Here is a 24,523-nt window from a genome sequence, read left to right as displayed (position 1 = left end):
TTAATGTAAACAAATATTGCTTTATTTCACATTTACCAGTCAAACACAACAAGAATGACAGAGTGGCTCTTTAACAATGATCACACGTCACTGAAGAACTTCACAGTATATCACCAACTACACTGACAACTATTTACAATTGAAAAAGGAGTGAGCAGCACTTAAACTTCATGCAGCTTAGAACCAACATTAATTTATGCTTTTCTAAATTTTAAAAAAAGAAAAAAGTCCTATGATTTTAGTACAAATGCTACAAAATACAAAGAAAACATTCAAGAAATCTGGGTTGTCACTGAGCAATTAGGGTTCACATATTTGGGAAACCAATCAGGAGGTCTTCTCAATGCTACTATTCAATACACAGCAAATAAATACATAATAATCAATTGTGTAAATGCTAGGTTCCATTGATAGCAAATAGAAGACAATGAGAGCCCCGTTTCAGTATGAAGCCTCTTACATGAATCACTTCTCTGCTTGAGATGCAGAATCATCTAAATAGTCATTATGCAAAACTGAACATGAAGCTGCAAATATGTGACATAGCAGAATTGTAAACTTTGAACATATGAAGAATTGAAGGTCCAAAAAAATAAATTTCTTAATGGTGTATATTTGTAGTACCCAAAAATTTAAATAGGTATTCAGACAGAACTAAAAAGTCACAAAAGAAAAAGGGAACCGATATCAGTGAATGCGAGGTACATAATTGTCAGAAAAAAAATACACAAATTATGTGCTCTGTGCATTTCCACACTGAAATCATACAGCAATAGACAAAAAGAAAAGGAATGACAATCTCTGTTTGCTTTTTTATTTGGTAGAAACTATTATTACTATAATTAATTTAAAGTGAAGATAAATGAGACAGGTTATATAATCAGGTGTACGTTTATGCATACAAAAGTCTTATCTTTTTAACTTAAAGATAAGACTTAAAACCTGAAACACATTTCAGGTATTTCAGCTTGTCCTAAAACCCCCCAATAACCTCAAAGTGACAAGTGCAAACAAGGAGACTGTAAAATGTTGAATAATAAAATCTGCTACGATAAAAACATTATAGAACTATACAAGAAAACTTGAGCACCATCCAGTTACGTGGAGTTGGAATGTAGAAACTCCTTCCTAAAAATATATTACTTTGAAAACAAAGATATAGTTTTAGAGGATATAGTGGAGTCAATCCAAACGGCTTACATTTCTCTACATTTTGAGATAAACCTGCTGGAAAGTAATTCAGTGTAAAATGTTGGCTTGTGTGATGCTTCTTAGCTGGTCCTAAACAGCCCTTTTAAAAAAGAAGAAAAAAAAAACAGTTTTTAGTTGAAGTGTTGCCAAGTGCAAGAAAACGCTACATGTACTGTGCTCTGCCACAATAGTGCTCAACAAAAACCACTGCATTATGAACTAAATGAACAAATTCAAGACAACATATTATTTCTGTAAATTTCTGCAATATAAACAAAAAATGTTCTGTGTCTTATCATTTTGAGATCTGACCTGTCAGATTTTAAATGTAAGTATAAATCTTAAATGTATGAAGCTTGGTCTGTATTGCTGGTAGAACTTTATCCAAACAGGTTGGACAGTGGTCTGGCTCTCAGAGGACTCCTGGGCAGCTCTTCTCCTCTTCCTACCTCCCCAGTGTCCCTGAAGGAGGCACTATGGATGATCTGGGCTCGGTGGCGCCCACGATGCAACCGGGCATTCAGCCGGCTCAGGGACGACTTCCTCTGCAAACCTCCCTTGGCTTTCTCTGACTCCTCTGGCGTCTCTGGGGGTGAGGTCAGCAATCGTAGTGATTTCAGGTTGCCCTGGAGGACTTTGGGCAACCTCCAACCTCGTGTTCTGCTGCTGCCACCATTGGCATTTTCGGTATCTGACTCTGGTCCAGGTGAGGTTACCAACCCCTCCCTTTCCAGGTCAGCAGCCAGCAGGGGGGAGAGGTACTGGATAGCTCGTCTCCCGCTGTAATCCCGAGCATCAGGGTCCGCTTCCCAATCAGAAAGGAGCACACGAACCACCTGACAATAAAACATCTTCATTAGTCCTCACAAAAGTGTTCCAACAACTTACAATGTTTACAAAAATTTTCATGTCGCAATCCCAAAATTTCAGTAAATGTTAATGGGATATACCAACACACATAACTCAACTGGGGAAAATAGATACATGTTTTTTTTTTCTTCCACAAATTAAAAATGTTAAATATTGCCATATATTTGTATTCAGTAAACTTCAAAGAAGTCTGGTAACTCCAGAATTCACCCATCTTAGTAAATCTATCTTAGTCCACTTCTTTGTAACTAACGCTAGAGAGAATTGGTCTCATGAAGACCAAAGAACACATTAGACAGGTCAGCCAGAGTTGAGTTCAAAGCAAAGTCAAGGTAAAAACAACATTAAACAACATTTGGACACTCTTCAAATCCATTATCCAAAATTGTAAAGAGTACATCTCTCAAATGCAACTTTAACATATGATTGTCCACCTAGGCCAGGCAAGAAGATTAATTAGAAAATGGCCAAGAGTCACATGGTAACTCTACAAGAAAGATTCATAACATGTTAGTGGTGACAAGAAGAAATCCATTGCTGAAAGAAAGCCATTACAAGTGCAGTTTTCTCTTACAAGCCAATGCACTAATTCTAACTGAGCAGATAGACTGTTGGTAATTGTGCAGCTACAACAAGGAAGTGCAACACATGATACCCCACTCCCTGCTACCCACCTGTGTGTGTCCATGTATGGCAGCCAGGTGTAGCGGTGTGTAGCCAGCACTTGATCTTGCGCTCACATTTACAGGTATAGTGTTCTCCTTGGCAAAGTCCAGCAGCTGGGAAAGCAGCTCAGCCTTGCCATGCTTCGCAGCCCAGTGGAGGCAGGTGAATCCGGTCACAAAATCTCTCTTGGCAACCAGACTCGGTTCGACAGCCAACAGGGGTTGCAGGCTCTCCCACAGGCCATCTGAGGCGCAGAGCATCCATTCATGCTCAAGGGGGTCCAAGGTGATAGAAGAGCTGTCCTCGTCTGTGGCTGAGGAGAGGACAGACGATGAGTCGCCGTCACTCCGCACAGAGTCTCGAATGAGTGAACCACGGTTGATCAGAGACCTCCGAACCTGCCACATAAAGGAAGTTCTCTTTAGACACTTCCAAAACATACAAATACAGCGAATACAACACCAGTAAAATGTTAACATTATTTCTGTATGTCTCACATGAGGTGAGCTACTCATCATCAGCTCTATGAAGTTCCTGCGGCTTCCTTTCGGTGTTTGTATTTCCCCCACAGACTCCAGACCCTCCAGTGCGCTGTCTTCAGACAGGCAGCTGATCAGCATGGCTCGCTGGGATCCTTTAGACACCCGACGTGTCCCTCTCACCACATGGTTGTGGGAGCCTGCAGCATGGGCCTGGTCTAGGTCGTGTGTCCCAATAGCTGGCGCAGACTCTCGCCTCCTCCTGTCCCTCAGCCTCACCACTCCTCCTCCAGCAGTGGTAGGAGTACCTGAATCGGTGCTACCCTGGGCCTGTGCTGCAGGTTGCTCATTGCCATTTGACTGATGGTCATTATCCAGACTGGTTGAGGTTGACGCTTCTGTAGAACAATCACAATGTGTTATTAAACTGATAAAAACAATGGCTTGCACACACAGTGCCCTTTTTTGTGTTTTGTCACATTACAACCACAATCTTATGCACTTTATTGTGAGCTTATTATTGGAAGTTTTCATCTGCACCATATTCTTTCTGTTTTGGATGATGGACCGCTGGAAAAAGGAATGCTTTATTAAAATTAAACATATATTTGACAGCCTTGAGCATCCTCTTTATGATACAGCAAAACAACGACAGGATCTGCAGTCAGAAGCTTCTTCTGTATCGTTGTAGCAGAGACTACTACAGGAGATTCTTTAATGCACAAAGTCATCAACAATACTTAATCTCCCTCGGATTAATAATGTATTTTAAATATATCAGAAGAAATCCAAAGTATTTATACTTATTTTAGCTGGATTAAGTGTACACCATATTAATTTGTTTGAACTATGTTTTTAGGGACATCAAGGAAAATTCACAAAACACTTTTAAGATTTTTATTTGTGAAACCATAACCTTCCAATTTATATTGTTTTCCCCACATTGTAATGCTCCATCACATTAGATCCCAATGAGACGTCTTAGTTTATGGTCATAAATGTAAAAAGGTACAGTAGTGATACTGCTTTTGCAGCTCACCGAGAATAAATTTAATGATATTCTTATTCTTTGAATTCTTCCTTTAATTTCTTTGCAAGGTTTTTATTGATCGAGAAAATATTGATTCATATTGAATATTCAACAAATGCTTTACATTTTCCTGAGCTTAAACTAATAATAACTCCAAGTTAAACAAGCAATCACCCAGGCATTTAGAGGTCATATACAAGAATAAATAAATAATAGGTGCATTTAAATCATATCGCGTCACCCTCACCTGCTGATTCTCCGTCCTCATCAGGGTTGCCGTTCACTTGTTTGTTGTCCAGCGTCTCTTGGACGTTGCCGTTGCATTCCGCATCAACGTGGCCGTCGGCGTCCTTACGCATCACCGACTCCTCGCAACCCTCGTCATTTAAGCACACAAATTTTACCCCGTTTTCCACTTCCACGAAACCCACGCTGTCAACAAAGCCCCTCAGCAACTCCCATCCCGCCCCTTCTTTCTGCTGGTCATTAGAGCCACAAGGAGCTGTGAAATGATCGATCAGCTCCATCTGTCGGACCCTCCCTCCTTTCTCCAACAGGAACTCGTGCACGGCTTGCATCGTGCACTGCTGGGACGCCATCGTCCTCATGAACGTCTCCGAGTGACCGCAGTTACAAATGGCTTAGTGGCATAACAGATTTTCCAAACACACCCATGGTCTCTCTAATTTTGTCGGTTCAGCCACAGCAGATGACAGCATCTCCTCCTCCTTCTCATTTCAATTGCTAGGACCTGTATCCCAAACTCTGGTCAATAGAGGGCGCGCTTGGACATACATTGAGAATGCTGCGTTTGCGTGCTCCCTACAGATCATGCTTAAAGCAAATACGAAAGTTCTGTCTGCTGTTGCACTTTTTAAAAACAAATGCAAAGAAAGCTTCCTTGCCGAATGCAAATAGCACCGAACTACGTTCAACTAATTTTGATTAGTAATTTTTGCATACTTTTATCTTACGTGCATTTCAGTAGGCGTAATTGTCCTAATTGAGACATAAATTAACATCTGCAAATTAAATTAGTATGCCAAACCAAGCCAGTTTTATTGACAAAAGCACTTTAAACCAATAGACACGTGATTTTGTAAATAATGCAATAAATTAATAAAGGATTAGAATAACAATAAAATACATTTTTTAAATTAGGAATAAAATAGCTAAAAAGTACAATAAAATACAAGAAAAATTAATGAGAAAACATGATAAATAAATAAATAAAAAATCAAAATAACAATTTTAGCAGGATTAAAGCCCAAAAAGGAAAGTTGAAAAATAGTCAGCTGAAAATGAATTTAAACCCATCTTCAGTCCGAAAATGTACCAAACAGCATAATTGGGCCATTATTATTTTAATATTTTGTTTTTAAAAACACACAGACATTTTGAGAGGTGGGTGATCTGTTTTCTTGTTGGGATTTTTTTTTTTCCTTTTTTAAATTCTTTGGGGATTTCTTTAGATATCAACAATTCTATTTATTAAAATGTTATTTTTGCTATTGTTATTGTTATTATTTAGATAACTGTTTTATATAGACTCACTGTTTGTTTGTTTTTTTCAGGTCTAACCTGCCAGTTTCAGGTCAGATTCCATTTTTTTCGCAACATCGCACAGGAACAGGGAGCGCCTGGGAAAATTAAACTGGGCTGTACCACTTTACAAGAAGGGGTGCATACGTATGATTTCATGAAGTAATTTCACTTTTTTGGCGCATAATAATATTAAGATCTAATTTCATCATCTGCTTAAAGTCCATTATAGCAATAAATTAGAAATATTTCAGCAACGCTGTATTTTTTAAAACAACTGTACACACAACAAAACATACTCAAATCCCCACATTGTTTTGATTAGTCTCGTCTGTCTAGTTGTCGAGCGTAGTCGGTCCTGGAAAAGAATCTGAGGGGTTTAAAAGTTGCTTTCTTGTAGTTTTGTTGAATTAATTGTGAGTTTGCTCAGGCGTTCTGATAAAATTATGGCTTCCTCGGATGTAGCTCGACAGCTGGTGAGCATTCATTTACTTTGCGTTTTAAAGAAGATTGTTCTTGACAGTTGAGCAGGGAGTGTCCTGCGGCTATCATTAAGTTAGCTGAAGCTAACATTACATTGTTCCTGAAGTTTCTGAAAGTTTAATGTGATATATACCAATGTAGTTATACTACAATTTAACATATATAGTGTTCATTTAACTATTTATCTGTATTTGTTTTACAACAAAGTAGTTCTCGCTTTTTCCTTTTTACCAAGGAAAGAACTAGCTAGTTAGCATAACACTGAAGTGTAAGCAAATAGCAAATACTGATGTTCCGAGATATTGACTGATATTCATTTAGTACGACGTATTACAGTTAATGATACATCAGTCTGAATGAAATTTGTCATCGAGGAATATCAGGCCAAAGATAACTGTTTGAGAAAACCAAAGTTTTCAAGCTGCCAACATTTTGAAATACATTTTATAAACATAAAATAATATGGTGGATATTCTCTTATGTTAAAAGGGATCTTTAAAACTGCAACATACCATAAATGTAATAAGTATACACATACCTTATGTGACCATTTATGTTCCTGTGACCTATAGTTTATTTCATTTTAACTCCTTATATGCCTTAAGTTAACTAATTTGACAACTCAAAATTGTAATGTCTATGACTTCAAAAACTATTGAACTCTTTAATTTTTTTTTAACTTGATAACACTATCAGTTGATGGGTAGCTGTAGGTTATGTCACATTCAGTAATGTATTGACATCAAACTGTTAAACACTTTATTAACTTGCCAGTTTTTAGGGGAATGTATTGATTCTTGTGTGTGTTTTCCCCCCCTGTTGTCTATTGTCGTTTAGCTGCAAGCTAGAAATTAATTTTATTTTCATTTTCTTAAATGTTGGCAGCAACGCAGTTTGACTTCACAATAACTATTTTGTTATGTCTTAGAAACATCCATATTAAATATTGATCATCTGATGTAGATTGGATGTTGTACTTGCCTTTTTAATATTCTAGTTTTCACATTGTACATTATTAATGGATTTGACAATTATTTAGCTACAAATGACCTTTTTATATGTCAAGTTTTTATCTTTGGCATTTGTCACAGATGCGAGAGCAGATATGGACTCTAATTGTAACTTTGCAGCAGGCAGCAATTACCAGACTATATGTGCAAATATGTGTAAATATAATTTTTGAGATGAGATAGTTGTATGAGTTTTTTAATTATCTTTTTCTGTGTAATCGTTTCTACAGGATAAAGGAGCCCGGCCCTTGTCCCTAGCTGGCCATGTCGGCTTTGACAGTCTCCCAGATCAGCTTGTCAACAAGTCCATCAGTCAGGGCTTCTGCTTCAATATTCTCTGCATTGGTACTTTGTCATATTTATCTACTTTAGTCATATATTTACCAGTAATTGCTTAATTTCTTAATTTAATAATATAAATTGTTGAAAATACATATCATAGTAAAAATATTAAAAAAAACAATCATCAATTTTATAAAGTGAAAAAGTCTTTTTTTTTTTTTTTTTTTTCTCCAGGTGAGACTGGTATTGGCAAGTCTACACTGATGGACACACTGTTTAACACCAACTTTGAGAACTTTGAGTCGTCCCACTTTGAACCTCAGGTGAAGCTGCGGGCTCAGACCTACGACCTGCAGGAGAGTAACGTCAGGCTCCGTCTCACTGTGGTCAACACCGTTGGCTTTGGGGACCAAATGAACAAACAAGAAAGGTCTGACTAACAAATGTTTGGGGGTCTCAACTAAGATGTTTGTCACTCAGGGAATATCACTTTACTTAAATGTAGTAAAAGTGGGATTGAGGTTGTGTATGCAGACAGTCACTGATGTTTGTTCTCTTGTCCTGTAGCTATCAGCCGGTGGTGGATTACATTGATAAGCAATTTGAGACTTACCTTCAGGAGGAGCTGAAAATCAAGCGCTCTTTGCACAACTACCATGACTCACGAGTGCATGCCTGCTTGTACTTTATCTCCCCCTCGGGTCATTCGCTCAAGTCCCTGGACCTTGTTACAATGAAGAAGCTGGACAGCAAGGTAGGAAACAAAGTACAGAAATTGGTTTTCGTGAAAGCTTAATCTTGAGGTTATTTCTGTTAAAGTACAAATCTTACAGTAATTGTGATTGGAAATTTCTTTCTTTCAGTACAGGCAGTAGCTTGGATATGAATTATTGCAAATTAGGCGTTAGAAAAGTTTAGATCTAGAGGAGTCTAGCAGGAGACGTAGTGTTATGTTTTTTTATGTCATCCAGCTCAAAGCCAAAATGAGAAAATAAGTGTTACACAGAAAATGAGCAACATTTAGAGATACTATCTTTATACTATATTAAATGTCTATGGTGTATTTAATATCTCAATATCAGAAAGTCTAAAAATAAAACATTTTGAAAGTGAAAGTGTGTAGAAATCAGAAAGAATTTTCCAGGAAGTGTTTTGTGCCTAATCTCTGCTCACTCCTGTAAAACCACATATTAGGCTCTGTCTCTGGCTACAGAGATAGAATGAAGTAGTTTTTATCTCCTGATGCCTAGGGTCTGTTTTTCTAGCAGATTAAATTACACAAACATGTTGCGGTGATTGAAGGCAACCATTAACCATTGATTGTTTAGCCATGGGCGCCATAATAAACTCCATCTGAAAAGATGAGAACATCATATCACCTGTCATTCAGTAATTAATCGTTTCGGCTTCAGAACTCTAAGAGCAGGCGGGATAATTAATATTGAACCTGCACGCGAATGCAGCCTTGTGCTTTTTTTTTTGCTTTTTTTTTCGTTTTTTTTATCCCCTAATGTTAGTTGTAGGACAAACACTCAGTTGGTTTTGCTTTAGCAGAAAGCGAGATAGAAATGCATTGATAAACAGGAATTGGTTAAACTGTCAGTGAAGTTTTATTTATTTATTTATATATATATATATATATATATATATATATATATATATATATATATATATATATATATATATATATATATATGTATATAAAGATGATTAGGAGTAATAAAACTTAATTCAAAACTTTGGAGGAAAGTAATAAATGAAAAGGCTTTAAATGAAAGCTGAAACAGTTGTTGAACTTAATTTAAGTAAATCAATCTGGAGCCCTGTTTATGTTTTAATCAGTCAGCAGTGTAACAGCAAGATTTTCTGGTGAATGAATATTTCCTGTAGATAATTAAACCTAAACCTTTTTATAAAGATATAAATTGTAATATAATGCTTCCTGAGGACTTGTGTTGAACCAATGTGCCTCAGAGAAAAGAGAAAATGGTTTCAGAAGAAACTGTGCTGTGGTGGTTTTATTGTGCGAGTGTTGGGAGAGCTTCACTATCAGCCTTTCTATCCCTCCCCATCCCTCTTTAAGTGGTCAGAAACTTTCCCATGCTCTTGCTCACCCCCGCCCCCCCCAATCCGTTTGTGTGTAGCTACGTCTGTGAGTTTTTGTGTGGTTTCGTTGCTCTGGAGTGGCAATAACTCTGGATTTGCGTGTGAAAGGAATAGAAAGAGCGAGGGAGAATGCTGGAACCACGTCACGCACAGACACTCGAGTTGTCCTTTTGTGTCACTGTACGGATACACACAGAGCCAATTGTTGAGACTGCTGCAGTGACAGTCAGTCAGTCAGTCACTCAGACAGCTGTTGGAACAGATCTAGCATCGTTTTGTTTTCTCCTCTGGGAGCAGTGTGTGTTCTGCATGTGTGTGTACGGCTGTGTGGTCTGACCCAGAAGCTCGCCCAGTGGCAGAAACCTATTCTAAGCCCCTCTACAGGACGGTGAGATGACAGAGAGGAATGTGGGGTGATTGAACGGGTGGGCCTGAAATAACATGTAAAACATGGTTTATTACACACATCTTAAAACAGATTTAGATTTAGAAAGAAACATTAATTCTTTTTTTAGGTTTTGTTTAAACTCAAGCCATGAACAAGGTACATGTTTGTTTACATGTAGTTAAAGTGGTCTACTTCTAAGTTGGTTATTAACTCATTACTCATCGTATTCAGATAAGAAAATTTAGAAGATACCGTATTAATATTTTCCATTTATTTATCTATGCCATGGTTCTGCAACCTTTTGTAAATGAAAGAGATATTTTGCCTTCAGTCCAGCCAAATAAGGTTTGTTTAGGGATACAAATGTCACACAATCACTTGAAGTAAAAACAGTTTATAATTTTTGATAAATATCTACTACAGAAAATGTGTTCTTTCGTTTAAAGAACCATCACTTTATGTCTATTTTTAGGTTTTAAAACAAAAAAAGACCAACATCTTTGCAATGACTCGAGTGAATAAATTTTTCTTCTATGGGGTGTTAATAGTTGTAGAAAATCCTCTAAAAAATATTTTTTTCCTCTTAGGTTTATATATTAGAACCAGTAATATCCAAAATAATATTACTGGTACATTTGGAATCATTCTTTTGTGGATATTTATTGCAATTACTCTATTGCGATAGAGTAAACTGCTAACGAACTGCTTACCTGCATTTGTTATTAAATCTTCATTTAAATGCATTAGCTGGCTCTTTATTACATCTTGCCACTGCGCCACTAAGAGTCACTGTAGACGGTCCAAAGAGCCACTTGTGGCTCCAGAGCCATAAATGACTACGTAGGCACTAATTTCTGTGACGTTTTTGGACTGTCTGGAATGACTTGTTCAAAAATTTTAGATATTTGCAATACATAAAGAAAGCAAGAATATTTTTTGTTGTTGTTGTGTTAATTCACAATGGCTCCCTCTCTTGCTTTAGGTGAACATAATTCCAGTCATTGCCAAGGCGGACACAATCAGTAAGAGCGAGCTGCACAAGTTCAAGATCAAAATCATGAGCGAACTGGTCAGCAACGGCGTTCAGATCTACCAGTTCCCGCTTGACGATGAGACCGTGGCAAAGGTCAACACCACTATGAATGTAAGTCAATACATTTGTGAGTAATTTACCTGGATCCAAATGTTCTTAAGCAAGAGTTTTGCAGGTTAAGTTAATTTATTTGTTCAGTTTTTTGTTTTGTTTTTTGAATAAATTGTTGAATTTATTACATTCTTTCAGGGCCATCTCCCATTTGCTGTCGTAGGCAGCACAGAGGAAGTGTGTGTTGGCAATAAGATGGTGAAAGCTCGCCAGTATCCATGGGGCGTTGTTCAAGGTAGAATCAGTGTGGATTTGTATTTCAGCCACAACAAAACAAGATTGTGTTTTAATCCAGCTCAAACGAAAATAATTTCATTTAAAAAAAATTTTCTCCTAGTGGAAAACGAGCACCATTGTGACTTTGTGAAGCTGAGGGAGATGCTCATTTGTGTAAACATGGAAGACTTGAGAGAGCAAACCCACACACGCCATTATGAGCTTTACCGGCGCTGCAAATTAGAGGAGATGGGATTTAAGGACACGGACCCGGAATGCAAACCTGTCAGGTGAGCGGCCCACACACTCAAACCTCCATCTGCTTCCAGCGGCCAGCTCGTCGATCGAACTTAACGTCCAAACACATTTTGTTTTCACAGTTTACAGCAGACGTATGAGGCCAAGCGACAGGAGTTCCTGGCTGAGTTGCAGAAGAGGGAGGATGAGATGAGGCAAGTTTTTGTGCAGAGGGTGAAGGAGAAGGAAGGAGAGCTGAAGGAGGCTGAGAGGGAGGTATGTAAATATATGTCTTTAATGTTTTATGACTGCTCATTAATATAATTCCAGATATCTGTTATTTACCTTTTGAGTTTAGGTTGTGGTAACCAAAGATTTTGTCATCAATATTACATAAATGTGTGGCTTTTAATGACCCATTTAGACAATTTTTGCAGAATCAAATGATTTTTCAACAGGCAATTTTGATAAATAATAGGAAAACATTAAGTCCATAGGTTTGACTTTAATACGGATTGTCCAGCATGTCTATGTATACATATACTGCATTTTGTATTTATGTGAATGTCAGAGAAAACAGATTGAGTTGTTTGGAGGAGTCGAGGTGAAAATTTGTTAACTGCCAAGTACGGTAGTGGCAGCATCATTCTGTTGGCCGTTTTTGCTGCAAGTGATACTGATTCATTGCACAAAGTGGGTGGAGTAATGAAGGGGGATTATCTTTACTTTGTATGACTTCAGCACAGCTTAACTGCTAAATGGTTGAATCGTGGACAAAAGTAGTTACTTCAGATCTGAGTTGTGAAATGAAATGATAAAGAAAGCTGACATGAAGTATGTTGGTTGGCCTGTTTGCAACTCTGTCAAAAATGTCTGGGTTATTTTTAGAAGTTGATTCTGTTTTAGGAAACCAACCAATTCAAAAGGCTTGCACAATCTCTGATAATAATGGTTTAATGTTTAAACAAAAATCATACCACAAGCCGAATAATGATTTGATGAAATTTGTGGTTTACCCTTTTATCAGTGGGCGTCTATCTTTACTATTGTTTCGATTAGGAAAAAGCCTCATAAGCCAACTGGAAATGTGTTCCTGACAAATCGGCTTATAAAATTAAGCTTTTTCTTGCTTTTTCAATCAAGAACAAAGAAAACAACAATTTTACACCTGTTCCATTTACATATTTCCAATGTTTCTAAAATGTGTTCTGAGTTGTTTGTTTTATTGCATTTTAGCTGCAGGGTCGTTTTGAGCAGCTGAAGCGTCTGCATGCAGAGGAGAAAGCAGCTCTTGAGGAGAAGAAGCGTCTTCTGGACAACGACCTGACTTCTTTCGGGAACAGAAAAACTGCGGCTGCGCTGCTCCATCCCCCGGGCTTCACGGTCAACGGGAAGAAAGACAAGGACCGGAAGAAGTGGGTGGAACTCTTCTGCTTATGCCTTATGGCTCAGCATACGTAGGCACTGATGGAAAATTTTGAACATTTTTTATCTTAATCCATCTCTTTTATTCTGTCTTTCAGTTCTGGCTTCATGTGAAAACCGAAGAGGTCTGAAGTGCACATCATTATGACCAGTGTAACCAGTGGCCTTTTGTCCACATTTTTTAAGCCAGTCCAAGACACTAACGAGAAAAACACAGCACATAGGGCTGTACCCTTTATTAGCTTGAGCTGCCAAAGTTTAGAGACAGTTTCCAAAAACCTATGTACACGATCTTCTGATGTATTTGTAATCTTTTTTTATTTCTTTGGGGGCGGGGGGTTTGTATTGTTTTGTTTTTATATTTAACCTCTTTTCTTTTATTTTTTTGGCCAGGCTGAAGAAAAACCATTTCAAATGTTGTTTACAAATCACTTAGACTGGTACAAAAATTCATTTTTGGCATTTTTTTCTACATAAGTTGCTTATTCTCCCTCTTTCGTCCCACTTTTCAGACTTGTTAGAGTTCTTCCCTTGTCAGTATGTTAACAGTAAAGCTAACATATTATTTTCAAATCATTACAATCAGGTCATTTTTCTTTGTTTATATATATATATATATATATATATGCAAAAATTTTAATTTAAGCTGGAAACATCATACATTTGTTGCTGAATTAGATTTCCCCTTAATCTTTGAAATATGTCTTTAAAAGGGTTTAACTTCAAAACCTTTTCTCAAAGATATTTTACTACATTCATCTTTAACAATTAAGTCAAAGGGAATTAATTAGGGCTGCACAGTTAGTAGAGCTGTTGCCTTGCAGCAAGAAGGTCCTGGGTTTGATTCCCAGCCTGGGTTCTTTCTGCATGGAGTTTGCATGTTCTCCCTGTGCATGATGGGTTCTCTCCGGGTTCTCCGGCTTCCTCCCACAGTCCAAAAACATGACTGTCAGGTTAATTGGGCTCTCTAAATTCTCCCTAGGTGTGAGTGTGTGTGTGTGAATGGTTGTGTGTCCTGTCTGTCTCTGTGTTGCCCTGCGACAGACTGGTGACCTGTCCAGGGTGACCCCGCCTCTCGCCCGAAACGTTAGCTGGAGATAGGCACCAGAAACCCTCCTGACCCCATTAAGGGACAAGAGTAAACAGAAAATGGATGGATGGATGGGAATTCATTATGTTGTTTTTTTTATTTTTGCTTTGAGCTTTGTATAAAGATCTTTTGTGTTCTGCAACATTTGTCCTCCTATAGTTGTTTCCAAAGGGAAGTGCTTCTTCCTGACTTTTCTCCATTTCTGTGCATTTATAAATACTAAGATTTTCTGAAACTAGGATTGCTAAAGTTTATTTTTTGATTTGGAAGATATTACAGGATCTATTTATGAACATATTTCTTTCACTCCCTTTATTCACTGCTACAAACAGTGGATTTTTGCTGCAAATCATGAGTAAACTATGCATTATATTGTATCAATGTTGAGGGAACAAACCTAATAGAAGGATTGTGTTTTTCCTTTGTATCCATATTTAGATTTTACTTTGTACTGTAAATCTAAAACAGAACACTGTGGTGCTGGTTTCCAACAAAGACTGGTTCAACTCACTTTTACTGACACTTTTTCTGACAATTGTGATTACAAATATTAGTGCCTTAAGTGTATAAAACTTAGACATACACTACCCACACACTGCCACAAACATCAGATTACTACACTTGTTTTTACGGAGTAAACAGTATTATTTGGATTCTTTTTTGGTTTTTAAATAAATTCTTGTATTTTTGTCATGACACATTGTGTCTGCCTATTGTGTCCACCTTGGCAGAAGTTTGGGTAAATCTATGCTAACTTTAATTTAGAATATTAAAAGAAGTAATTTAAAACAAAATATATTTGTGTGTAGAAATGATTAATAGATCCAACATTCTGGGACAGTTTTACATTTACTTACAAGGTGTTGAGTTATTTACAATGTCTATAAACCTTTTTTATTGTTTGTACAAAACATTTTAGGCTTTAAACAAAATTAGGCTTTTGAGACAAATTATTTTTACAAAAAAAGACCCTTGAATTTCAAATTGAAAGCTAGTAATTAAAATATGTGATTGCATAAATTTTGGGGCAATTAGTATCACAATAATCTGATCGGAAATAACCCGAGTGCAGTGACTGCCATAGATTCCTGTAGTTTGATTAACCACCAGCTACTATTACAGCATGAAGACAAAAACATACTCCAAAGAAATCAGGAAAAGGGTTAGGCTACTGAAAAGTATAAATCAGGATGGGTACAATCAATCTCTTAAGGCATTGAACATTCTCTGGAGTTCAGATTAAATCCAATATGAAGAAATGGAAGGAATACGTAAATCTCCCAAGGTCAGGCCATCCTCACAAAGAATCTATATGTTGTAGGTCTATTCCGGTCTAGAAATTCTTAAAAACAGAACTAATGATTAGTCCAGAATCCAAAAAGAAAACCATCAAACTGACACTACCACACTCCCAACTCGGATGCTGAACTGCACGTCTCCCTAAAAGGTCAATGTTTTATCCCAATTCTTACATAAATGTCAGAAAAAACATGGTGCAGAAATATATATAAAATGGAGTCTACAATTGTGTCGGATTTTGAAATAAAAACAAGATTAAAACTAATTACTAAGTTAGTCAGTTATATGGTATTTAACTGCAAAGATATAAAGCATAATTCTGATATATAAGAGAAAAAAAGTTATTTTAAAAGCTGACATGCCCTGCATGTGTTGGGAGGATTCTTGGTTTTCCTTTGGCTGTAAAGGGCTACAGAAGCTTTCCCTTTCCCACCTCTTCACTTTTTTATGAGCACATACATTTACAGAAGGATTATCTTGTTCTGTGTGTGAGGTTTTGTACGCTGCAGTGTCTCACCCTCTGGCTCCATTGCCCTTCAAATGACTTAAATGCCAGCAAGTAGACAGGTGGACAGACGGGCTTGGCGTAAAGCTGAGGAACGCTGATTGATTCCCTGCAGGAGCCTGTGGCAACCCTGCTATTATTGTTAGGCAGAGAAGAGGACACCCAGAGGAGAGGCTTTTCTCTGAGCCAAAGCACAGCAAAGGCCTGTTTGTAAGAGCGCAAGTTTTATTCCAGGAGAAGGTGAACACTATCTCAGCTCTGCAGGAAATCTAAATTAGCTGCCTGCTCACCTCAAATATAAAATATCTGCGTTAAAGTCAAGTTTTTCTGAATGAGCATAAATCCAGGCGCACATTCCCACACATGTACCCTGGCAACCTTTATGCCAGTCACTCTAAATGCAAATGGAGGTGATGATCGAAGACGGCCTTGACTTGTAGGTAGATGAGGTTGTCATGTCATGAGAGGGTTGTGCTGGAGATGCTCTGAAATTGCCAATTACACACCTCATCCATGTCAGTGTTTGGTTGGAGAAAAAGAGGGGCGCGATAAGACACGGGCTGGATATAGACGAGAGAAGATGGAAGGGAGGGGGCGAAAACAGGCATCCATCACCAGCATGTCTGCACTGATGAGGACAATAACACTGTGAAACAACTATACCTGCAGCGTTGCTCATAACAAGCTATTCTGAGTGGAGATGATTCTAATTAGAGCAGGATATGATTCTCAGGATGAATCCTCTGAGGGGCAAACTCAAACGGTGCAACACAGGTAATGTGTTTGTTTTATATCAGCACACAAATGAGGTTTGCTTCAAATCATACTGCATTTTAAATAGCTGCAGGCGGTTAAAATAGCAACAAAAAACACAAACACAAGGGAAATAAATTTGAAAACAAAGGCATTTATTGCAAAAAATGCACTTGACATGAAAAAACAATCATATCAACCACGGGTCATCAGTACAAGACGATGTATAATGATCACATGGTAGAAAGCGCTGGACGGTACCAGTCCAGAGCATGACTGCAATGGCACAAAAGGCCTATAAATATTCTGGACAATATAGAATTATATATCTATATATAATCTTTTTTTTTTGTTCTCTCTGTTTCACCCACAGTACCAACAGTTTTCACCACGAGTCAGTCCTGAAGAGGCATGAGCGTCCATGTTGCACCACGCTTTGTCATAGAGTTCCTTTTTAGTGTAAAGAGCTACATACAGAAGCCTCTGTCCTCCCGTTTTGCATTCACACACACGCACAGGTTCTCTCAAGTATCTGTAAGAACAAATATGGCATTTAATACAAAATGGCAGATCGGGAACTCAAGCTTCCTGGTAGATAACTTGACAGCGTCACAAAAAGCGTTTGGGCTCAAAAATGATTATCAGAAAATGTGTTCAGGTTCCCACAACCACAAACATTTCCGTTCCTTATTGGGATTTTTTTGTGATACATCCAGACAAAATTGTACATGATTATGAAGTTGAAGGCTAATGATAAATAGTTTTTACAAATATAAATCAGAAAGGTGTTGCTGCTGTAATTATAGCCAATGGTGGTTCTACAAAAGTAAGGATTCATAGGCTGTGGGCAAATACAAATCAGCAGAATGTGCCATGTATTTGTATTACTTTATCTTGATCCATCACATCCAATCTCAATAAAATACAATGTTTGTTTGAGATTTCAGGGGTGTGAATAGTGCTCCAAGACAATGAGTGCTAGAATTATGCCTCAGTCAAGCCAAAAATTGCTTACACCTCAAAAGAATGACCATAACTCTTCACTGTTTAATTTCATTTCTGAAGCCCTCACTGCAATTTTCCAGCTAGTTCATTTATACAACCAGGAAGCTGAGGTGAATGACAACCTTAGATCACATAATTAAAATACAAACATATACACACACACACACACAAAAAAAAAACTTTTGAAAAACTGGCGCTTCAAGTTATATCTAAAGTGACCACTGTGCAGTGGTTTTATTCCTGACATTTTGACAGCTGTAAACGTTTTGTTTTTTTTTCCCCCCCAAAGAAAATTGACCCCAACGGAAATAAAAATAAAACACACTTCTGAGATTCAATGATCTCCAACACAAATAAGAGGCTGTTTTTTTGTGTTTTTTTAAAAATTGGAAATAATATATATTTGAGTTCTTGAGTCAACAAGCCCACAAAGAGACAAAGAAAAGCCCACGTGAGACCAGTGCAGAGCTGTTTTGGGATCTGCTGGTTGCTGTCATCGGGCCCCAACAAAACAGAGAGGACTACAAATTAACCCGCAGGCTCGCCTTACTGACACTTATATACAAAGAAGCATGGAAAGAGGGCACTGGTCTGCCTAGAATAAACGCCATTTGTGTGACATTTGTAGGCACTAAGGTTTGACTGACAGGTTTCAAAGGCCAATGGGAACATGTTAAGTCCGACTTTTCCAAGAACTGATACTCAAAAGTTTCATAGTGACTCCCTCTTTGCTCATTTCATGGAGATAAATAGGCACCTTTTTACTCACTGAACAAAAAAGCCCTACTTACACTCATACAGAGAACAAATTTGAGCTAAAGCAATAAAAACATATTAACCTTAATTTAACAGTGGATAAATTCAATGCCAAATCTGAAAGTTGAATGCAGTCCAGATACACGCGAGCTGGGACCTGTTGCACATAGGGATGAGCCGGTACCAGGTTCATACTGAAGTATGAAACCTTCAGTAACAATACTGCAATGTTAACACACAACAGACAAGAATGTATCAACATGGTTGAATGGCTTTTCTTTGAAACCTACAAAACAAAGGTTCTTACTGCTGCTATTGTAGTATTAAAGTAAGATTAAACATATAATACTGTTTATTTATTGAGAATATCAATTGGATAATATATAATGTTTTGAAATTGTGCACTTCAGTTAAATTTGCTGGTAAGTTATTCAGGCTATCTGATCAGGCCTTTTGGACCACTCCTAGCTTACTAACAGTAAAACAAGGTGCAGCTCTTTTAGTTTTCATACGATGACTGTTCATGATTCTGGGACAAGGAATATTTCAAGAAATGAAGAATTAGCATTTTTTGTAAGCGATGGGAAACTGTAAGAGTCTGCATTCATCTGTGCTCCATACAGCCAGAGAAAACTTTGTTCCCTTCAAAGCATTTTCTGGCACCTTATTAGCATAGCTTTGCACCAAATGAACATTTAATATGCTTTAAAAAAAAAAATAAATAAAAAATCTTGTTCATAAATTATGGCAGGATGGATTGTAAGAGGGATAGACAGATTTTGACCTCGTGTGCAGTAATGCAGGCAATTCTGTGGTCTGTTGGGTTGGAGAAATCGCTGAGTCAAAAAGGGAAGTGCTCAGACTATTTATGCTTCCCATTGTCATGAGAGGTGGATCATGACCGACAGAAAAACATTCTACACAGAAGCTGCTGAAATGATCTTCCTGGGACTAAGTGACTAAACACCCTATCTCTCAAGCTTAGAGATACGGTGAAAGAGTGCTGTTAGGACAGACGCTGGTCCTCTGCATTGAAAGGAGTCAGCTCAGGTGGCTTGATTATTGTACCATGATGTCTCCTGGGTGTCTCTGTTTGGAGGCTTTTAAGGACAAACCACTGGGATATGTAATGAGTACCCAGAGCATAACCCAGACTCCCTGCATGGACTACATACTCTACATATCCCTGGGCCGGAATGCCTTGGGGTGCCAGGAGGGACCTGGAGAGTGTCTGTAGGTCAAGAGATGTCTGGGTTTCCCTTGTGGGCCTGTTATCTCTGCGACCTGATCTTTGCTTAGTGGAATATAATGGATAGACACGTGGATAAAATTTTATTAACATTTTTATCCTTTTTGAAAACATTGGCATACCTTGACCATAAGCAGCCCACGCCTAGTTGCAGGAAAAATAATTTAATCTTAAGAATAATTCTGTTTTCCTCTGAGGATTCCCTGCATGGGAACATCTAGATGAATAATTTTCCTGTGGATTCCAGTCAATTAGCTTTCATTTTTAAAAATGTTCTTTTAGCTTAGGATTTTTCTTTATCGGTGCTGTTTTTGCTTTGTGCTTGCTTTTGTATGTCTTGTCCATGTCCTGTTGGTTGGTTGGTTTCAGCATTTATGAATTTGTTCGATACAAAGTCAGAGCCAAAGTCTAGCCTTCTAAACTGCGCTTGCATGTGCACCTAACAATTAGCCACATGCATCACCATCGGCAACATTCAGGAGCACCCAAATGTTTCACAAATCCTTCACAAACACATTAAAAGTCACATTGTCATGTCTCATGCAAGGTAACAGTAATGTAAACAAGAACTTTATATTGTGAAAAACTTTATCATAATAATTATGTGTAGATTTTAGCACACAGCCTGTAGGGTATTTTTATTAACTTTATGCGACAAGATAAGAATGCAGGTTTAAGGCTCTTATTGTGAAGATTTCAAGGACGCTGTGTTTTAGTACACCTGCTCTTTAGTGCGTCTGGAAAAAATACAAATATTCCTTGGAAAGTTTTGGACGAAAAGTTTAAATTAAAATTTTGGATGTGCTGAAGACAGTAAGCAGAACTGACAATAATTTAACTGATCTAATACATTTGTTAAATCTGTTTACAAGTGAAACAGATACATCAGGTGACTAAAAGTCACATACATGAAGCTTAAAGTTAACTTACTAGAAAGTATCTATTGATAAAGCGAGTGGAAGCAACAGCTTAAACGGAGGACTCAAGTTGAAATATGTGCTTTGAAAAAAATTATAAATAATAAAAAAAATACAACAAAAAAGTCTTTAAAGTTTGGTCAGTACTACAACATTTCACAAATAACACACAAAACACTTAAAATATCCTAAAAATGCTGGAATATGTATATAAAAAAATAACAACAGCCAAAGGTCACTTTCTTTCAACTTTCTATGCAATATAAACCAATCTGCTGATCTGGATAGTGTAAGTTAGATCCCCGTGTGCTTATTTTGTCCAAAAAAAAAAAAGCTTTCTACTTGTGCATTTGTCTGATAGCTGTTTGTGCTTCGGCTAAAATAAAAATAAACAAAATCCAACAATTTGGCTGCTGACCTCAGTCTGTTGTTCACAGTCAGTTTGCTGTGCTTTCACAAACAGGAAGAAGAAGATTAATATGAATAAAATGAAACTAGATAAGATCCAGGTTCTTCTCTCATTATGTTGAAACATGTGTGCCTTCTTTCCTTTTCAAGAAAAGGTCTGTTCTATGGATGAATTTCAATATATTAGAGAATCATTAATATTGTTGAGGTAAAAGTCATATTATATGGACTCATGTCAGATAAACTGACATTTCAATATTTTTAATTGTTTTGTTTCACGTTACTTTTCATTATTATGGCTTAAAACTAATAAAAAATCCAAATTAGGTTTATTAAAATATTGAATATTACACAAGACCAATGATAACAGTTATTCAGTGATATCCTCCACAGGGAGTTAAGCCACAAAAGCTCCTTCCTAAAGAAAACGAGTGTTCACAGAATGCTGCATCCAAACATTTAAATAGAAAGTTGAGTGGAAGGACCTGACCTAATGTTCATAAATAATGTTTGTGCTGTTGGTGAGAGCTCCTATAACAACTTAGAAGAATCACAGTCTGATCACCTCCAGGACACACAACACAGTAATGAATGCAGAAGTGCGTCAGACCAGGTATTAATTCTTACTGTACAGTATATTAACATTCATCATAGAAGGCTTACATTTGTGTGTTAACCATCTCTAATATAAAAAGCTACTTCCATGAGAATCTGGGCTTTAGAATATGATTTTCTATTGCAGTTATTTTTCTAGCACTCTAAGTTTCTTTACTATGCTTGGAGACAGCACTATGTGAACTGCCAGCTTCTTGAGAAACAAACTTTTGTGGCTCCTTGTGGAGGGAGTTAATGACTGTCTGATAGAAAAGGGTGAAGTCACCCCAAAGGTCAAAACATATTCAGTATTGTGATTATTGTAAGCCAATAATGTCAAAATAAACATAAACAATAAACACCATTCCATAATTAATGAATCTCTATGGTGCAATTTGTTTCCCTTTTTGAAAATAATCACTAAACAAATTAACTTTTCAATTATCAATAATTCTAGGGGTGAGTTTCCAAGTATGTTGAAAGTTTAACTTAGAGTATTTAAGCCTTCGTTGTTGTACCCAACTACTTTGTGCCTGCTTGTAGAAAAATCTTGCTTAAAAACACAGTAGTAAAAAAAAAATGTCTTGACGTGTTCAAATACTGTATATGTAAGTATGGAGACAAGTTGTAACAAATATTACCAAGTGCATTTCTTCTGTGTCTATTCTCATACCAAAGTTCAAAAACAACTTTAGAAAAACTGCCTGTAGTAGGATTTTGTTGTGACTTCCTATTTCTTTGTAACTTCCTGTTTCTTTTTACATTCAACAAGCCTTAGTTCAAATTAAATTGAAGTTTGAGAGCCAAAAAGTAATAAAAGTTAAATATTTTCTCAGTCATGTAAGACATATAAATAGAAAAATGGATGTCCTAATTCTGCCTTTTTTTCTTTAAATAAAATGTGACAGATCATCACAGCAGGACTACACAAACACCTATTACAACATATAAAAAGAAACATAATAATGCTACATGCATTGTCAACATATACTGGGCTGAAACCAAACGTGTGCTCGCTGTCACAGAGTAGACAAAAAGATCCTGGAGTGCAGGCTTGAGTACTTCCCTCATCGCCTGGCTGTAAATGTTTACTCCTCAAACGAAGAAAGCACCCGGATTCAAGTTCTGAGGTCTCAGTGGAAAAACAGAGCTAATAATTTTTGTGCTAATGTTTGCTGGTGGACAACGCCAAACAGGAGATCTGGGAGGCATGGCTCATCGTTCTGTGCTCTTAGAGTCTGTGCCTTCAGTAGCTTCGGAGCACGAGTTGTAGGTAAACTCCATCCAGGAGGCTGGGCTGGTTTAAAGCCATGTCCTACAGTGACCTCCACAATTATTGGCATCCCTCGTAAATAAGTGTATTAAGCCTTTAAATAAATTTATCTATTGTTGCAGTAGGATCATCTCACAATAAAATTTTCTGAAAAAAAACAAAACAACAACTTTCAGTAAAATAAAAAACCTATTTGGTCTGGAGACTGGGATAGGAGAAAAAGAGTGGTTAACTATTTCTGTGATGATTTAGCAATATTTTATATATTATTTTTTTTTTAACTGTTCAAAGGTTACATTTTAAGTTTACTGAACAGGTACTCAGGTTATATTTGTAATAGAGGCACAGAAACTGTTTTTCAGCAAAGATCAAGCTAATAACCATCAAGAAACATTGGGGGCAGTTTTATACAAACTATCTGTAGATGTGGTTGTTACACAAGTTGGTGTGATTAGTAAAATGAATAAATGTGCTCTAATTCAGGTACATTTTTCAGTGTGAGATTATGCTGCTGCAGTAAAAAATAGATTCATTTTAAGACTTTCTACATGTTACCAAGGGTTCTAATAATTGTGTAAGGGGCTGTATGTGCTTACTGAAGTGTGTGTGAATTGGTCAGACTAATCTGGATTTCAGAAAATTGTAGACAGCAGCTGTGATTTGTGGCTGCTTCAAACATGAATTAATTTAAAACTTGTATATTGCTTGATATGTTTAAAAACAGAAAATGTAGAATAATTTTTTTTCTTCCACTGTTGAATAGTTCATTTCTTAAGGCAGGTTAGAAAATGAAACATAAAATTTCATGAATTTTGATCCAGTAAAGAAATAAAAGAATCTGTGAAACCAATATCAGCCCAACCTCCATGTAGGTGCTGCTTGTGTTTGTGTAAAATATTTTTGTGTGTGTGACTCAGAGACAGGGTTAAACTCTTTTGTCCCGTTCTTGGGGCTTAGAAGCTCTCGACGAAGCTGCCGGGAAACAAGCCGGTCTGTCCCGTCCTCTGCAGGGTGCCTTTGTACCACCCGTCTTCCCTCTTCTTATGAACAAACACCACGTCCCCTTCCCGCAGTTCAATCTCCGCCTCACTCTGAGGCGGGTAAGAAACGACCACGCGATACCTACCAAGACAAAACAAAACTTGTTCAAGGACTAAATTAGTGCATGCATGTTTTTACTACATTTAGAATGTTTTAACTAGTTTTGGTAAAATTTTCCCACCAAAGTATTTTCTGATATTTGACTTTGATCACCAAATTGTGGTAAATGTTTGTACACATCTGTACTTCTTCCATTATACACATACATACAATAGAGAAAGCAGCGGACATTCTCTTCTGAGAAAAGCAACTATCCAGCTCTTTCTACAGTAGCATGCTTCTGACCCCTGGTGAAAAATTGATATACTAAATATGTTAAATTTTAACCTCCTTGAGCATACTTTAAGTCAGACTAATCATGAGTATACTTCAAGTTCACTCAGGATTAGTGAACTTAAAGTGTGAGAATTTGGAACAACTAATTTTGTGCTTAGTGTATTTTAGTAGTATTTAAATTGCATTAAAGCACAATTTAAAGTGTACTAAGTGTACTTCAACTTAAAT

The 24,523-nt window shown here is 37.1% G+C and overlaps 3 protein-coding genes across 5 annotated transcripts in view; 1 reads left to right on the top strand and 2 right to left on the bottom strand.

The window, feature by feature from the left end:
• Window positions 1-5,058, bottom strand: sowahca (sosondowah ankyrin repeat domain family Ca). Its single transcript, XM_044130833.1, has 4 exons — window positions 4,484-5,058; window positions 3,225-3,604; window positions 2,736-3,125; window positions 1-2,027 (listed from the first exon to the last, which is right to left on the bottom strand). The coding sequence occupies exons 1-4, from the start codon at window positions 4,842-4,844 to the stop codon at window positions 1,572-1,574; spliced, it is 1,587 nt and encodes a 528-aa protein (XP_043986768.1). The 5' UTR covers window positions 4,845-5,058; the 3' UTR covers window positions 1-1,571.
• Window positions 5,059-6,110: 1,052 nt separating this feature from the next.
• sept10 (septin 10) lies at window positions 6,111-14,855 on the top strand. Its single transcript, XM_044130832.1, has 10 exons — window positions 6,111-6,254; window positions 7,502-7,616; window positions 7,788-7,983; window positions 8,121-8,307; window positions 11,030-11,191; window positions 11,330-11,426; window positions 11,529-11,697; window positions 11,788-11,920; window positions 12,881-13,059; window positions 13,168-14,855. Exons 1-10 carry the CDS (start codon window positions 6,225-6,227, stop codon window positions 13,181-13,183), a joined length of 1,284 nt encoding a protein of 427 aa, XP_043986767.1. The 5' UTR covers window positions 6,111-6,224; the 3' UTR covers window positions 13,184-14,855.
• A 1,995-nt stretch (window positions 14,856-16,850) lies between these two features.
• Window positions 16,851-24,523, bottom strand: part of LOC122839345 (E3 ubiquitin-protein ligase SH3RF3-like) — a 105,417-nt gene continuing 97,744 nt past the window's right edge. For all 3 annotated transcript variants that reach the window (XM_044130828.1, XM_044130829.1, XM_044130826.1), the window contains one exon: window positions 16,851-24,040. In XM_044130828.1, coding sequence (XP_043986763.1) covers window positions 23,872-24,040 — 169 coding nt within the window. In that variant the 3' untranslated portion in view covers window positions 16,851-23,871. The remainder of the gene's footprint in view (window positions 24,041-24,523) is intronic.

The sequence above is a fragment of the Gambusia affinis genome, linkage group LG11, assembly GCF_019740435.1.
Source record: "Gambusia affinis linkage group LG11, SWU_Gaff_1.0, whole genome shotgun sequence".
NCBI classification, from domain to species: Eukaryota; Metazoa; Chordata; class Actinopteri; order Cyprinodontiformes; family Poeciliidae; genus Gambusia; species Gambusia affinis.
The sequence above is the reverse complement of the archived record's forward strand: the minus strand, read 5'-3'. Positions and strand labels throughout refer to the sequence as shown.

What these genes read in the sequence shown, in the direction of transcription:
- sowahca (XM_044130833.1), bottom strand. Translation starts at nt 4,844, where the DNA reads ATGAGGACGATGGCGTCCCAGCAGTGCACGATGCAAGCCGTGCACGAG. An exon ending in TGATGAGTAGCTCACCTCAT is followed by an intron (nt 3,126 to 3,224) that starts GTGAGACATACA and finishes TTTATGTGGCAG; the next exon opens with GTTCGGAGGTCTCTGATCAA. An exon ending in CCATACATGGACACACACAG is followed by an intron (nt 2,028 to 2,735) that starts GTGGGTAGCAGG and finishes TTTTATTGTCAG; the next exon opens with GTGGTTCGTGTGCTCCTTTC.
- sept10 (XM_044130832.1), top strand. Translation starts at nt 6,225, where the DNA reads ATGGCTTCCTCGGATGTAGCTCGACAGCTG. An exon ending in CAAATGAACAAACAAGAAAG is followed by an intron (nt 7,984 to 8,120) that starts GTCTGACTAACA and finishes CTTGTCCTGTAG; the next exon opens with CTATCAGCCGGTGGTGGATT. An exon ending in TCCATGGGGCGTTGTTCAAG is followed by an intron (nt 11,427 to 11,528) that starts GTAGAATCAGTG and finishes ATTTTCTCCTAG; the next exon opens with TGGAAAACGAGCACCATTGT.